The sequence below is a fragment of the Panthera tigris genome, chromosome E3 (genome assembly GCF_018350195.1).
Source record: "Panthera tigris isolate Pti1 chromosome E3, P.tigris_Pti1_mat1.1, whole genome shotgun sequence".
Taxonomy (NCBI): Eukaryota; Metazoa; Chordata; class Mammalia; order Carnivora; family Felidae; genus Panthera; species Panthera tigris.
In genome coordinates this window covers 39,217,963-39,231,687 of record NC_056675.1, presented here as the reverse complement: position 1 = coordinate 39,231,687, position 13,725 = coordinate 39,217,963, and the positions used below count along the sequence as shown (strand labels likewise).

At 48.2% G+C, this 13,725-nt stretch overlaps 1 protein-coding gene across 7 annotated transcripts in view; it reads left to right on the top strand.

The window, feature by feature from the left end:
• PDPK1 (3-phosphoinositide dependent protein kinase 1) overlaps positions 1-13,725 on the top strand; it is a 74,870-nt gene that overhangs the window by 21,526 nt on the left and 39,619 nt on the right. Inside the window, exons 1-2 of one of the 7 annotated variants that reach the window (XM_042971661.1) lie at positions 11,215-11,314; positions 11,956-12,024. The exons of 4 other annotated variants lie outside the window; for them this stretch is intronic. In XM_042971661.1, coding sequence (XP_042827595.1) covers positions 12,019-12,024 — 6 coding nt within the window. In that variant the 5' untranslated portion in view covers positions 11,215-11,314; positions 11,956-12,018. Of the gene's footprint in view, positions 1-11,174; positions 11,315-11,955; positions 12,025-13,725 lie in introns of those variants that run through there. 2 more of the 7 variants (XM_042971662.1, XM_042971658.1) reach the window with 2 other exon arrangements.

The following is a 13,725-nucleotide window of genomic DNA, read 5'->3' as shown; positions in this document are numbered from 1 at the left end:
TCCAAAGGTGCCGGATGTCAGTGGCACTGATTTCCCATAGCCAAGTTCGATCGAGAACAGCCATCTTTCCTTGTTCTCGTGAGAGCTGTGCCCCGGACACATCTCCCACATTTCTCAGCAGTGAAGCAGGTACAGAACCTTGTCCTGGCCAGCCACACGGGAGGAAGGAGAGAGAAACATACAGGGGGATCTCCTTCTTGGGGGGGGGGGCATTGATGGGGTGCTGTACCGGGAAGTGGGGGAGGAAGGGTGAGGGCTGGAGACGGCCGGGGCGGGGGGCTGCTGACGGGAAAGGAGCAGCCTTGGCCAGCCGGGGGTGGGGGGAAGGACAGCTGCTGGTGTGAAGCTGGCGACCGTCCTCGGGTGTGAGGGGCTTGGATTTGGGGTATGTGCACGTGTGTGTAGGAAAGGCGAGCAGTCGTAACTCTCGTGGTGACGTGGTGGCTGCAGGGCCAGGCAGAGGGTCATGTTCTTGAGAACTTCTCTTGTGCTCAGCTCCATTTTATTAGGTGGGATGGAGATGGTGGACAGTCATAACTAGGGTTTTGTTGCTTTAAATATGTTCAGGGGCGCCTGGGTGGCTCAGTCGGTTAAGCGGCCGACTTCGGCTCAGGTCATGATCTCTTGGTCCATGAGTTTGAGCCCCGCATCAGGCTCTGGGCTGACAGCTCTGAGCCTGGAGCCTGTTTCAGATTCTGTGTCTCCCTCTCTCTGACCCTCCCTTGTTCATGCTTTGTCTCTCCCTGTCTCAAAAATAAATGAAAGGTTAAAAAAAAAATTAAAAAAAAAATATGTTCAGAGATTTCAATTTCAGAAGCTATTGAGTAACCCAAACTATTTACTTACCACAATTTTGGGTCATCAGGTGGGTGGCAAGCTGACTGGGTTGTGCTGAGAGGGAATGAGTCACCCGCAGGTCCTGGGTCACTTGGGATCCCTGGGGGCTGTGCTGCTTCCACAGTGCACAGGGCTGGCAGGCTGCAAAGGGCACCTTGGGACGAGACCCCACCCCGCGGGGCCGCCAGTCGGCAAGCGTCCTCCAGATTGTGGCCGACAGTCTCAGTGCCGTTTATGTTGCTTAAGTACCACCTCAAGATGTTTTTAAAAAAAATCAGCCCTTTCGAATAAACATTTGGACTTCTCACACTTGGAAGAAGGCTTTTCTCTTAGGTTTTTCACTGTGCAATTGATGCTTAAATGCTTTAAAGAGTAATGTTGTGGCTGTCTTTCTTAACTCCAGAAGTAAAATTATTTGTTAAAACATACGCACGCCAGTGAGTTACGGCTATGGCAAGAGAAAGCACGGGCATTCACTTGACCCTACAAACCTCTCCGTCACGGAGGGGCCCTGAGAGCTGGTCTTGCACTGAGGTGCTCTGTTAGCCTGCAGTGGCCGAGGCAGGAAGGAAATTACAGAATTCCACAAAGGGGGAAGGTTGCCCCTGACAGGTTTCTGTGTCATGGTGCCCATAATTGCCGGAGCAGAGAAAACCACCAGGGCAGCAATGGCCTGGTGGCCACCATCTTGGAGCCCAGGCCTGGTGATAGGAGGGAATAAATAGCCCTGGCTAGGCTAGTGTCACACTCTGGTTCAGGACATGCTTGGGCCCTTATGGCCAGCCCCGTTTCTCAGGATCCCACTCCTGTGGTTTGAGGCACCCAGAGGGTACCAGAAGTGATCCCAGAAGGGACGTTTCAGGGCCATTGAGGTCCCTGCCTGACACTGAGGAGTTCTGTCTGGAGATGGCCCATACTGTGGGTCACACTAGACTGTTGAGTCTAGAGATGCTCTTGTCTTAGGACCTTTGCACTGGCCGGTCCTCTGCTGGGAAGGCTCTCCCAGATTTCTTTAGGGCTTTCCCCTTCTTGCATCTTTGCTTAGGTGTCACTTTCCCATTCAGGGTTTCTGTGTTTGAATTTGCACATCCCACAACTACTCACATCAAATACAACTACCACAAACTACTCTGTTTCCTTCCTGGCTGTATTTTTCTCATGGTAATTATCACCATCTGACACTGTGATGCTTACTTGTTGTTTGCATTTTGGGGTATCCATGTGCCATATCAGAATGTCGCTTTCTTAAGGGTATAGGCTTAGCCTCGTTCTTTGTTGTGCCTCCAGTGTCTAGAGCAGTACGTGGCACGTAGCAGGTACTCCGTGAACCTGTGCTGATGAAGTGGATAAAGCAGTGTGCACCCGAGGGTGCTGCATTTGACTGATATCATTGAAGCTGCTGTGAGGCCCTGCCGTTTGACTTAAAGCATGTGACGTTGTGACGGCCAAGCAGGTGTGTGTGTTTGTGTGTGTATGTGTCTGTCTGTCTCGTGGCATCTGTTATTGCTGTCTCACAAATCCAGAGTCCTTTCTCTGCTTCATTTGGATGTTGAATCTGCTGTATTTTGAATCTGAAACATTAGGGGAAAGTGAAACTTTAAAATGTGCGATGCATGTTTAGCTATTACATTTCATTTTCTTCACGTGAATATTTCCTTCCCTGCCGAGCAGCACCATCTAAGCTGCCATCACTGTCCCCTGAACAGTGCTGCAACCCTCCACTGGAGGCCACTCCCAGCACCTGAGGGTACTCTCTTCATCAAGCCTCTTGCCCACTCATGCTTCAGCCTCACAGTAGCCAGAAGTCTGCTTTGTACCCCTAGTACTTGTCTGCTCTGTCCTGGCCACCTCACAGCTTTAGCCAGCCGCTTTTGTAAATGACATCAGGCCTGTTGCCTGTTTGGATGTCACTTCCTAAGGGCAGGGATCATGTCTGCCAATGGCCGTGTCCCTGGACCCTTGCTAGGACAGTGGTAATGTTTATTGAGTAATTGGGTTAATAATTGTAGTTTATTTCGTTTAAGAAACTCTGATGAGCAAAATGAGTGTGTAATGTTCCTATGAAGTGACAGAGAACCTGTGGTTTGGGAGAGTAGGATGTGCTTACGAGAGTATGCCCAATGACCTGAGTTGTCTGCACAGGGTGGGTTCAAGGTCTTGTTGTTCCCCTTACCCTCCCAGGACTGTGGGCAGGAGTTGCTGGATGTGCTTTAGGCTGCAGCAAAAGACAGAATCAACCTGCTGCACCGGGAGGAGGTGAAGGGGCTGCAGAGCCTGGGGTGGGGAGAACATTGGGGTTCCGGGAGTTCGAGGTAGAGGGGGTGGTGGTTTTAAGCAGGTGTTGCCCGCTGGTTTGTGTGTAGGCACTTGGCGTCCTCTCCCTGTCCCCTCTCAGCCTGGCCCCGGGGCCACTCCCCAACCTCCTGCATCTCCAGAGCAAGCACTCTGTTTCTCTCTCTTTACTGTGGCAAAGCCTTCTACCTCAATACCTGCCAAGCCAGAGCAGGCCTGGCTCAGCTCAAGCTCCAGAGCATTCTGCACCTGTCCAGAGCTTGCTGACGGTTTTAGCCAGCCGCCAACAACAAAGTAAGACAACTAGCTAATTTATATTAATTTATACTAACGTGTGTGTGTCTCTAAAGGAGAGGCTTATTAACTCCTTCAAACCTCTCATTGGAATTGTGCTTTGGGGCAGGTGAACTTGCCAGTAAAGGTAAGAGTATCAGGTGCATTAGTGTTTACAGGTGGGAAAAACCTGGGCTCAACTTTTATCTTGTAACAGGTTCTGTGACATGTATACAGAACACAAGACCTCAGTCCCAGACCACCTGCAGGTACAGTGCTAAGAATACTGTGTGTGGGGTTATCTTAAGTCTTAATTCCCCTTTACCTGTTGTCTCTGGGGGCTCCTTCCAAGAGAGGTGATTCCCTGCGGGAACAGTCACTCCGGGACACACTGAGAGGCTGCAGGTCTAGCGTGCTCAGCTGCTTCTCCCCTCATGTGCCAGTTCCGGCTGGATGTGTCTCGTTTTGCATTGGCTTGCTTTACCGTGGAATAAACAGGGTGTTCTTTACAGCAATCAAAGTGGGCTCCTAGCTGTGTTTTTCATCCAGCTCCAAGTTGAGAGTTTGCTTCATTAGTTTAAAAAAAACATCTTAAATCAGAGAAATTATTGAGTATAATCTTACAGCAAGCGAAATGTCAAAGGCTGGCATTTGGAAACAGCATTGTCAAGCAGAGTTCCAGCCAAAACCTGCGTGTTGGCCCGCTGAGCCTAGAGCCATGGAGAAACCGAGTAAGAAAGCCAGGGCTTGCGCCCCTGTGGTGCCCAGGCCCGGGCCCTGCTGCTGCTGTTGGAGTGGCTGACTCCTTCCCGAGAGCACGCGCTGTGCAGAGACATTTCACGTTTGGCCATCTCTGCCGGGTTGATGTTCTTACCCTCTTGGGAGTTGAATGTGGGTCTGGCCGCTAAGGGAGTGGGGTATTAGCTCCCCCCATTAGGGGTGTGCCCGCTCCCTTCTGACTGTCTCCTCCCGCTCCTGCGGCAGCCACTTGCCCCGCTTCCCTGCACTGTGCTGGGCTCTGGAGGGCTGGCAGCACATTTGTGGGGTGCTTTCTTCTGCTCCAGTCTGATCCTTCTCAGTGTGAATCCACACCATGGTTGGGAGAAAGCCTCGTCAGCACTGCCATGTATACTGTTTAGGTCATGGGAGTTTCGTATTGTTTCCCAAACACGGCATTAGGGTTTTTTTTTTTTTTTTTTTTTTTTAACGTTTATTTATTTTGAGAGAAAAAGAGAGCATGGTACATGCAGGAAGGGCAGAGAGAGAGAGAGAGAGACACTAGCTCAAGCAGGCTCCATGCTCAGTGCAGAGCCTGACCCAGGGCTTGATCCCACGACTGGTGAGATCATGACCTAAGCTGAAGTCGAGTCTTACACTCAGCTGACTGAGCCAGGCACCCTGCATTAGGGTTTTTTAACATGTCTTTTTCAACCTGGGGATACCTGTCACTCTCCCTGATCCCAGCTTCCTGTGCTCATACTTCCCTCTCACTCCTGCTCTAAGCGGTGGCTGCAGGACCTTGTTGCACACAGGGCCTGCACTAGCGCTGAGTGCTTTCAGGGTGGTCACTGAACACTTGGTGAGGTTCTTCCTGGGAAAGGGAGCATTGAGTCTTATCAGAATAGAGCAGGACTTGTCACCCAGGAACTGTTGCCACTCAGACCTGATTATTCTTTGTTGGGTTCTGTCCTCTTCGTTATGGGATGTTTATAGCATCTCTGCACCTACCTACTAGATGCTAGTACCACTTTTCTCCCTCTCCCAGTTATGGCATCACAAATGCCTCCAGGCATTGCTAGGGGTCCCTCGGGGCGCAGAATCATCCTAGTTGAGAACCACTGGGATGGAATATGTATCAGTGGCCCCAGACTTCCCAAAGACTGGGAGCTCATGGTGGTGGGCTCCCTTCTGGCGGGCTGTGCTTAAGTATGGCCCTGGCAACTCCTAGAATGAGCCCCACTGGGGCAGCCACGGGATCGAGGCCGTTGCCCGTTCTCCCGTTCACTTCTTGTGGCTAGGAAACATGCATTCATTTCCTAGAACATCTGGGCCGACCAGGTGTTTTTGACGCTGGGTTGCTGCAGTATCAGGCTTGAAGTCCCCTACATCAAGCGTGTGGCACGGAGTGGCACATCTCACGTTGAAATTCTGCAGGGAAAGTGGCTGCTCTGCAGGTCCCATCTCTGGAGCTGTTTTCTGTCCAGATCGTGTCTCACTCTGCCACCCCCAGCAAACACCACCAGTAACATCAAACACACACACCTCCGGACTTTCAGATCTGTTCTCATGGCACCTGCTGTCTCCTCTCGCACCTGCTCAGGTGGCCTGGGGATTTTCGGTGGCACCTAATATCCTCACATGCGGATGGATGGCGGAGAGGAAGTAAGCAGGTTTCATCCGGCATGGTGCTCTACTTCCTCCCTCAGCAGTGCCTGGTCAGGTCTGTCATGGGGTCTGTAGGGTCAGGCCCCTGTCTGTCAAGACAGCCCATCAGCTTGCAGCACGCTGCACGGGTTAGCCAGCAGCCTGCCACAGAGCCTCACAGCGGATGAAGGTGCGTGCCAAGGGCTGCCAAGTCGGGTGGGGCCTGCCCCTGGGGATGGCCTGGCTGAGTGGGGTCTGATACAAACTCATGCTTTCCAGGGGATGACAGTGCCCTCCTTTGAGGATCTGTTCTGGAAGCTTTTTTAACAATCACAGAAACCACGCTGATGAAAGTTCTCAGGAACACATGCTTGTAACCAGAGTCTTGTCTGACTTAACCTGGTAGTTGTTTTGGGGGACTGCTGTCCACGGGCTGGATGTTTGCTGAGTTTGCCCTCAGGAAGTCTGAGCTGAAGAGTGCTCTTCTTGGTAAGTGCTCTGCAGCCAGCCTCCCAGGGTCTTTGATATCAGGGTCCTTTGTCCCCAGCATAGCTAGTTTGATGGGGAACTGTCACACCCAGGTCTTCAGTGCCCCTTATTTTTTGTGGTCGTGGGCACCTGCTGCCTGAGCTGCCCGCCCTCCCAGGCTTCGCCGCTGACCCTTCGGAAACTCTTCACTGACCTTGGGTGTTGTTTTACCGCACCTCCCAGGGTGAAGGTTCTGCCTACTGGGAAGAAGCCCTGGGCTATCCCCCGGCCGTGTTCCAAACCACGTGACAGATGTGTCTGTGCCTTTGCCAGAAATGTCATTGAGTCCAGAAGGTGTTGGTATACAATTACATTTTTCCAGGTCCATGAATCAGCCTGTCATATTTTGTTCTTCACGAATGTCATGTTTGAGGAGTGCCTGGGTGGCTGCATCGGTTAAGCGTCCCACTTTGGCTCGGGTCATGATCTCGCGGTTTGTGAGCTCAAGCCCAGCATCAGGCTCTGTGCTGACAGCTCAGAGTCTGGATTCTCTTTCAGATTCTGTGTCTCCCTTTCTGTCTCTGCCCCTCCCCTGCTTGCACTCTGTCTCTGTCTCTCAAAAATAAACATTAAAAAAAAATAATGTTTGAGATTTTAGTCACTATTTCACTTGTCAGTTTTGAATTAAAAGCACTGTTTGCCACTGTCTTGGGCGTGTCTCCTGTTGTTTCCTTGAGTCTTGCTTGACAGGAGCCTGGGCACACAGGTGAATTTAGGTGAAGCCACGTTGATCTGATTGACACACTTTCTGGGACAGGTGCAGGGGTGGGGCGGCCATGACAGAGACAGGCGGAAGTCCCCGCTCCCCTGCCCCATAGGGCAGTGGTGGCTGCTCAGCAGACCTGTGGCCGGATCAGTTCACAGCACTGCTGTGATGCCCAGGGCTCGGCTGTTTGAAGTGCTAGCTCCTTCCCACTTCCGTCCCTTTCGTGTGCCCCTTAGGTCACGCAGTCTGGCTGCTCCTCTGTACCAGGCCTGAGGGTCTGCACCCAGGATGACCCAAGGAGCATGTGACCTTGGTTGTGTCCGGGAGTCCCATGAATCCCCAGGGCTCCGTGTGCACAGCCCTCACTCGCAGTATCGCTAGCCTGGCTTGTGAGGACAGTCCAGGCCTGTCCTAGTTCTTGATAGGCCTTAGCATGGTGACCATGATTCTTCCCCACGAACTGCCCCTGAGGACAGAGAAGTTCCTGCTAATCTCCAAGGGAAGCTACTGGATTTGATATGCTTCTGTTATATGCTTTGCTCATAGGGACAAACCATTAAGGGGCTGACTGAACCCCAGAGCTTGGTCCAATCGTTGGTACTTCTTGTGAGATGGAGTATTTATGAAATGTGTAAAGCACACTTGGCTTACTGTCAAGCTGTGGAGCGTTGAAAACAGCAAGTTGCCATAAATAAATGGTGCTACCAGTCTAGCTAGAGGACCTATACTGCTGGTCCCATTTGTACCATGTACTACATTAAAAAATCCATTTCTCGGAGCGCCTGGATGGCTCGGTTGGTTAAGCATCTGACTTTTTTTGTGTTTTGAGAGGGAGAGAGCGCTTATGAGAAGTGCAGAGAGAGGGAATACTAGGCAGGCTCTGCACCATCAGTGCAGAGCTGATGTAGGGCTTGCACTCACAAACCATGAGATCATGACCTAAGTGGGAGTCAGACGCTAACCCGACTGAGCCACCCAGGCTCCCCAAGCGTCTGACTCTTGATGTCGGCTCAGGTCATGATCTCTTGGTTCATGAGATTGAACCCTGCATTGGGCCCTGCACTGACAGCATGGAGCCTGCTTGGGATTGTCTCTCTCCCTCTCTCTGTCTCAAAATAAATAATATTTAAAGAAGAAGTAAGCTCTACTTGCCCAACATGGGGCTTGAATTCATGAACAGCAGTTACGTATTCCACCAACTGAGTCAGCCAGGCATCCCAATGGTTAGCTTTTTTTTTTTTTTCTTTTTTAACCAGTCAAGTATTTTTAATTTTTTAAAATGTTTATCTATCTTGGAGAGAGAGGGAGAGACAGAGCATAAGCAGGGGAGGGGCAGAGAGAGAGGGAGACACAGAGCCAAAGTCAGACCGACTGAGCCACCCAGGCACCCTACCAATAAAAGATTTTTTTAAGACTTTTTTTTTTTTTTAATGTTTATTTGTTTTTGAGATACAGAGACAGAGTGTGAGCAGGGGAGGGGCACAGAGAGAGAGAGGGAGAGGGAGACATAGAATATGAAGCAGGCTCCATGGTCCAAGCTGTCAGCACAGAGCCCGATGCGGGGCTCGAACTCATGAACCGTGAGATAATGACCTGAGCTGAAGTTGGATGCTTAACTGACTGAGCCACCCTGGTGCCCCTAAAGTGTTTTTTAATTAAGGCATGGGCATTGTGTTTTTAGACATAACGCTACTACCACTTAATATATTGTCTCCAGTAGAGTGTAACTATAACTTTTATATGTACCGGGAAACCAAAAAGTTTGAATCTCTTTATCGTGATATTCGCTCCACTGCAGTGGTCCGAACCTGAACCTTCAACATCCTGAGGTAGGCCTGCACCTTGCCTGCAGTTCTAATGCTCAACAGACCTGTACGTGAAAGAAGCCTGCCTCCTCCCTGCTATGGTGCAGCCCCGGTGGTGATGGGGCCTCCTTGTCTGGGAGCTGGGGTCTGGTGTGTGTGTGTGTCTGACCTGGACTGAGCCAGCCTTCCTGGGGCTGGTCTGCTGCATAGAGAGGGGCTCATGCGGCCCTGTGGGGCCTGCCCAGGCTCCTGCCTCTTCTTGCCATCTGCTCTTCCCTTCTCTGTATCTGTGCTCATTATGTCTGGGGTGCAGGACGTCCTGTCTAGTCTGGTTTTTGACTTTATGTGTTTGGTGCATTTCAAAAGGAGCTTCTCCTTCAGCTCTCTTCTTGTGGTGGCTGAGCTTGTCATCCGCTGCGAAGTCTTGGTTACTGTGCCCACCTGTCCGTCCTGTCTGTGGCGTACTTTCTCTAGGATTGTGGCTTCTTCGTAGTTCCCTGTCTCCCTTCGCTGTTTAAAAGGAGAGGAAATGTTTATCTATCCTTTATGAACAAACATAATACAAGACACAGAGCTCTCTATGGCCACGCTGCTCCCTTAGTTATTCAGATATATGAAATTAAGTGTTCAATCATATGCATCCTGCTTTTATAGTTATAGCATTGATACACTTATCACCTGTGTGTATCCTTACAGGCTCATGTTTTTTCCCAGTTTGGGAATATTCTGATTTCCTGTACTTATCTCTTTTTAGGGTTTACAGGGTCACAGCTTGGCTAGTGACAGTCCCTCCAGGCCAGCTTCCCCCCCACCTTACTACCACAGACACATGTGAAGACCTCCTTTTCAGACATAGCAAGGGATTCCAGTACCATATATATGTTTTTTAATGTTTATATTTATTTATTTATTCTTGAGACAGCACAAGCAGGGCAGGGGCAGAGAGAGAGAGTGAGACACAGAATCCGAAGCAGGCTCCAGTCTCTGAGCTGTCAGCACAGAGCCCGACGCGGGGCTTGAACTCACAAACCACGAGACCATGACCTGAGCCAAAGTTGGACGCTTAACTGACTGAGCCACCCAGGCGCCCCAGATTCCAGTACCATATTGATTGATTCTCTTTTTTCTGTTCTAAGATATGGAGTTAAGTGCTGTCCTGAGTTCTTTTAACGGGGAGTACTACTAGAAATAAATCTGGGTGCTCTGGGTTTGTTTTGTGGTATTCTACAACAGTCTGGTGGTGGAGAGGCTAATGATGTCACTGCTAGAACACTTTAGAGCCAGAGAAAGAGAATTCTTTTTATGGTTGTGGGTAAACTTGGTTGTTTTTCTGAAACTCTCTAATCCTTTCGTAATGCCTACCTAAGTTTTTAACTATTTTTACTCCCTTCTCCTTAGTATTTCTTTGTATCTCATTGACAGCTGTTCTGTCATTGCTTTCTTGCTGGATTACCAAATTGCTTTCCAGAAGCATTATAACCTCATCGTGGGCTCACTAGTGCCAGCTGCAGTTACAGGAGTGCTCTTGTTTTGGCCTGGCCTGGCCAGCACTTGCTGTTTGTGTGTGTTGTAAATATATTTAATCACTGTTATTACCTGTTTTTTCATCTTCCAACCTCTCCCCTAATTAAAAACGTACAGTGCTATCTTTGGTTGCTTTCATTTGTCTTTGAATACTACATGTATTTACATCTCTTGGTTCCTTGAGTTTTCTTGGTGATTAGTAGATTTGATGACTAATAGTCTTGATGATTGATAGATTTGAATGAGTTCTTGTGTATAAATAAATGCAGTCATATGTAATACAACTGCTTAAAAATTTTTTTTAACGTTTATTTATTTTTGAGAGAGAGAGAGAGATAGAGCATGAGTGGGGGAGTAGAGCAGAGAGAGAAGAAGACACAGAATCCAAAGCAGGTTCCAAGCTCCGAGCTGTCAGCACAGACCCCGACGCGAGGCTTGAACTCACAGACTGCGAGATCATGACCTGAGCTGAAGTCTGACGTTTAACCGACTGAGCCACCCAGGTGCCCCTGTAATACAACTGTTTTTAACAACTTATTGAGATATAATTCATATACCATACAATCACCTTTTTAAATAATTCAATGGGTTTTAGTGTATTCACAAGGTTACACAGCCATCATCACTATCTAGTTCCAGAATGTTTGGGGTTTTTTTTAACGTTTATTTATTATTGAGAGACAGAGAGACACAAAGCATGAGCAGGGGAGAGGGCAGAGTGAGAGGGGGAGACACAGAATCCGAAGCCATCGGCACAGAGCCCGATGCGGAGCTCAAACTCACAAACTGCAAGATCATGACCTGAACTGAAGTTGGTTGCCCAGCCAACTGAACCACCCAGGTGCCCCTAGTTCCAGAATGTTTTTGTCACAGAGCCTTTAGCAGCCACTCTCTGTTGCCCCCCCGCCATCCCTGACGACCACTTATCTGCTTTCTGTCTATGGATATGCTCGTTCTGGACATTTCATGGAAATGGAATCCCACAGTATGTGGCCTTTTGTGTCTGGCCTTTTTCACTTGGCATCATGGTTTTCATGTTCATTTTTGTTGTAGCATGTGTCAGCTCTTCCTCTTTATGACTGAGTAATACTCCATATTTTTTGAAAAGTTTATTAGAGAGAGAGCACGCATGAGCAGGGGAGGGCAGAAGGAGAGGGAGAGAGAAAATTCCAAGTAGGCTCTGCACTGACAGTGACACTGTCAGTGCAGAGCCCATCTTGTGGCTCAGACTCACGAACCAAGAGATCATGACCTGAGCTGAAGTCCGATGCTTAACCAACTGAGCTACCCAGAAGCCCCAATACTCCGTTTTATGGCTAGACTACATTTTGTTCATCCATTTATCCATTGGTGAACATCTGGATTGTTTTCACCTTTGGTTGTTAAGAATCATGCTGCTGTGAACATTTTTGTTCAAGTTTTGTGTGGACATAGGTTTCCATTTCTCTCGAGTACACGCCTAGGAGTGGAATTGCTTGGTTATATGGCTCCTGTTTCCTTTTGAGGAACTGTCAAACTGTCTGCCAGATTTCTCTCTGCACCGTTTTCTATTCCCACTAGCAGTGTGTGAGGGTCCCAATTTCTCCACATCCTCACCAACATTTGTTCTCATCTTTTTAATTCTAGCCACCCTAGTGGGTATGAAGAGGAATCTCACTCTGTCTTTGATTTGCATTTCCGTAATCACTAATGATGGTGAGCATCTTTTCATGTGCTTATTGGCCATTTGTATATCTTTTTGGAGAAATGTTATTTGGATCCCTTATCTGTTAACTGTGTGTGTGTGTGTGTGTGTGTGTGTGTGTGTGTGTGTGTGTGTGTGTATGTGCGCGCGCATGCGCGCGCGGTTGCGTTTTAATCGATTCGTAGGAGTTCTTTATGTAGTCTGGATACAAGCCCCTACCAGATACACGATTTGCAAATATTTCCTTCCATTCTGTGAGTTGTCTTTTCACTTTCTTGATGGTGCTTTTGAAGCACAAAAGTTTTTAATTTTGATGAAGTCTCTTTGATCTGCTTTTGTTGCTATTGTTGCTTGTGCTTTTGGTCACATATCTAAGAAACCACTGCCAAGGTCAGGAAGGTTTACTGGTATGTCTTCTAATAAGAGTTCTATACTTTCAGTTCTTATATGTAGATCTTGGCACATCTGAGTTAATTTTGTATATGATATAAGAAAGACATTCAGCTTCATTCTTTTTGTATGTGGCTATGCATATGTCCCAGCACCGTTTGTTGAAAAGTCTGTACTTCCCCACTGAAGGGTCTTGGCACCCTTGTTGAAGATCACTGGGCTGTAGATGTCTAGGCATGCTTCTGAACTCCATCCCATCCATCTCTGTCTGTCCTGTGCCAGGACCACGCTGCCTTGATTACTGTAGCTTTGTAGTAAGTTTTGAAATCAGATGGTGTGAGGTGGTCATCTAGCATTGTTCCTTTTTTGAGATTGTTTAGGTATTCTGGGTTCCTTGAATTGCCACGTGAATTTTAGGATCAGCTTGTCAATTTCTGCAAGGAAGCCACCTACTATTTTAATAGGGACTGCATTGAATAATTTTTTAAAAAAATTTTAACGTTTATTATTGAGAGACAGAGACAGAGCGTGAGCATGGGAGAGGCAGAGAGAGGGAGAGACACAGAATCTGAAGCAAGCTCCAGTCTCTGAGCTGTCAGCACAGCTCAATGTGGGGCTCGAATTCACGAACCAAGAGATCATGACCTGAGCTGAAATCTGTCACTTAACGGATTCCGTCACTTAACCATCCAGGTGCCCCGACGTTGAATAATTTTTAAAATCTGTTAAATTTTTGAATTTGTTTAGATAATTTAAAAACAGAACACTTTAACTGGTTTGGAGGTAAGTTTGGTGTGGAGTGTGCAATTGGGCTCAAAATAAGATATTTTCTAAATTGTGTTTTGTTTTTTAATGTTCATTTTTGAGAGAGAGAGCAGGAGAGTGAGCAGGGAAGGGGCAGAAAAGAGAGGGAGACAGAGAATCTCAAGCAGGCTCCATGCTGCCAGTGCAGAGCCTGATACATGGCTCGATCCTATGAACCCTGGGATCATGACCTGAGCTGAAATCAAGAGTTGGGACACTCAGTGAACTGAGCCACTGAGGTGCCCCAGATATTTTCCAAATTGTTAACCAATTATTCAACTTCTGTATTTTTGAGAAGCTTATATATTTATTTTTATCAACTGTAAATTGTTTTTTGTAGTTGATGGTTCTTGGACTCTTCTTTCCACGAGGTTATGCTTCCATGTTCTAGGACTGCTAGGTTAAAATTCTATTCATTTGTGGGATGCAGTGTTAAAGCTGTCTGTTTGTTCAAGTCCTAATTGAATGCCTTCTGTGTATGCAGCCTTGTATGAGGTGCGGGTGGGTGAGTAGGCAGG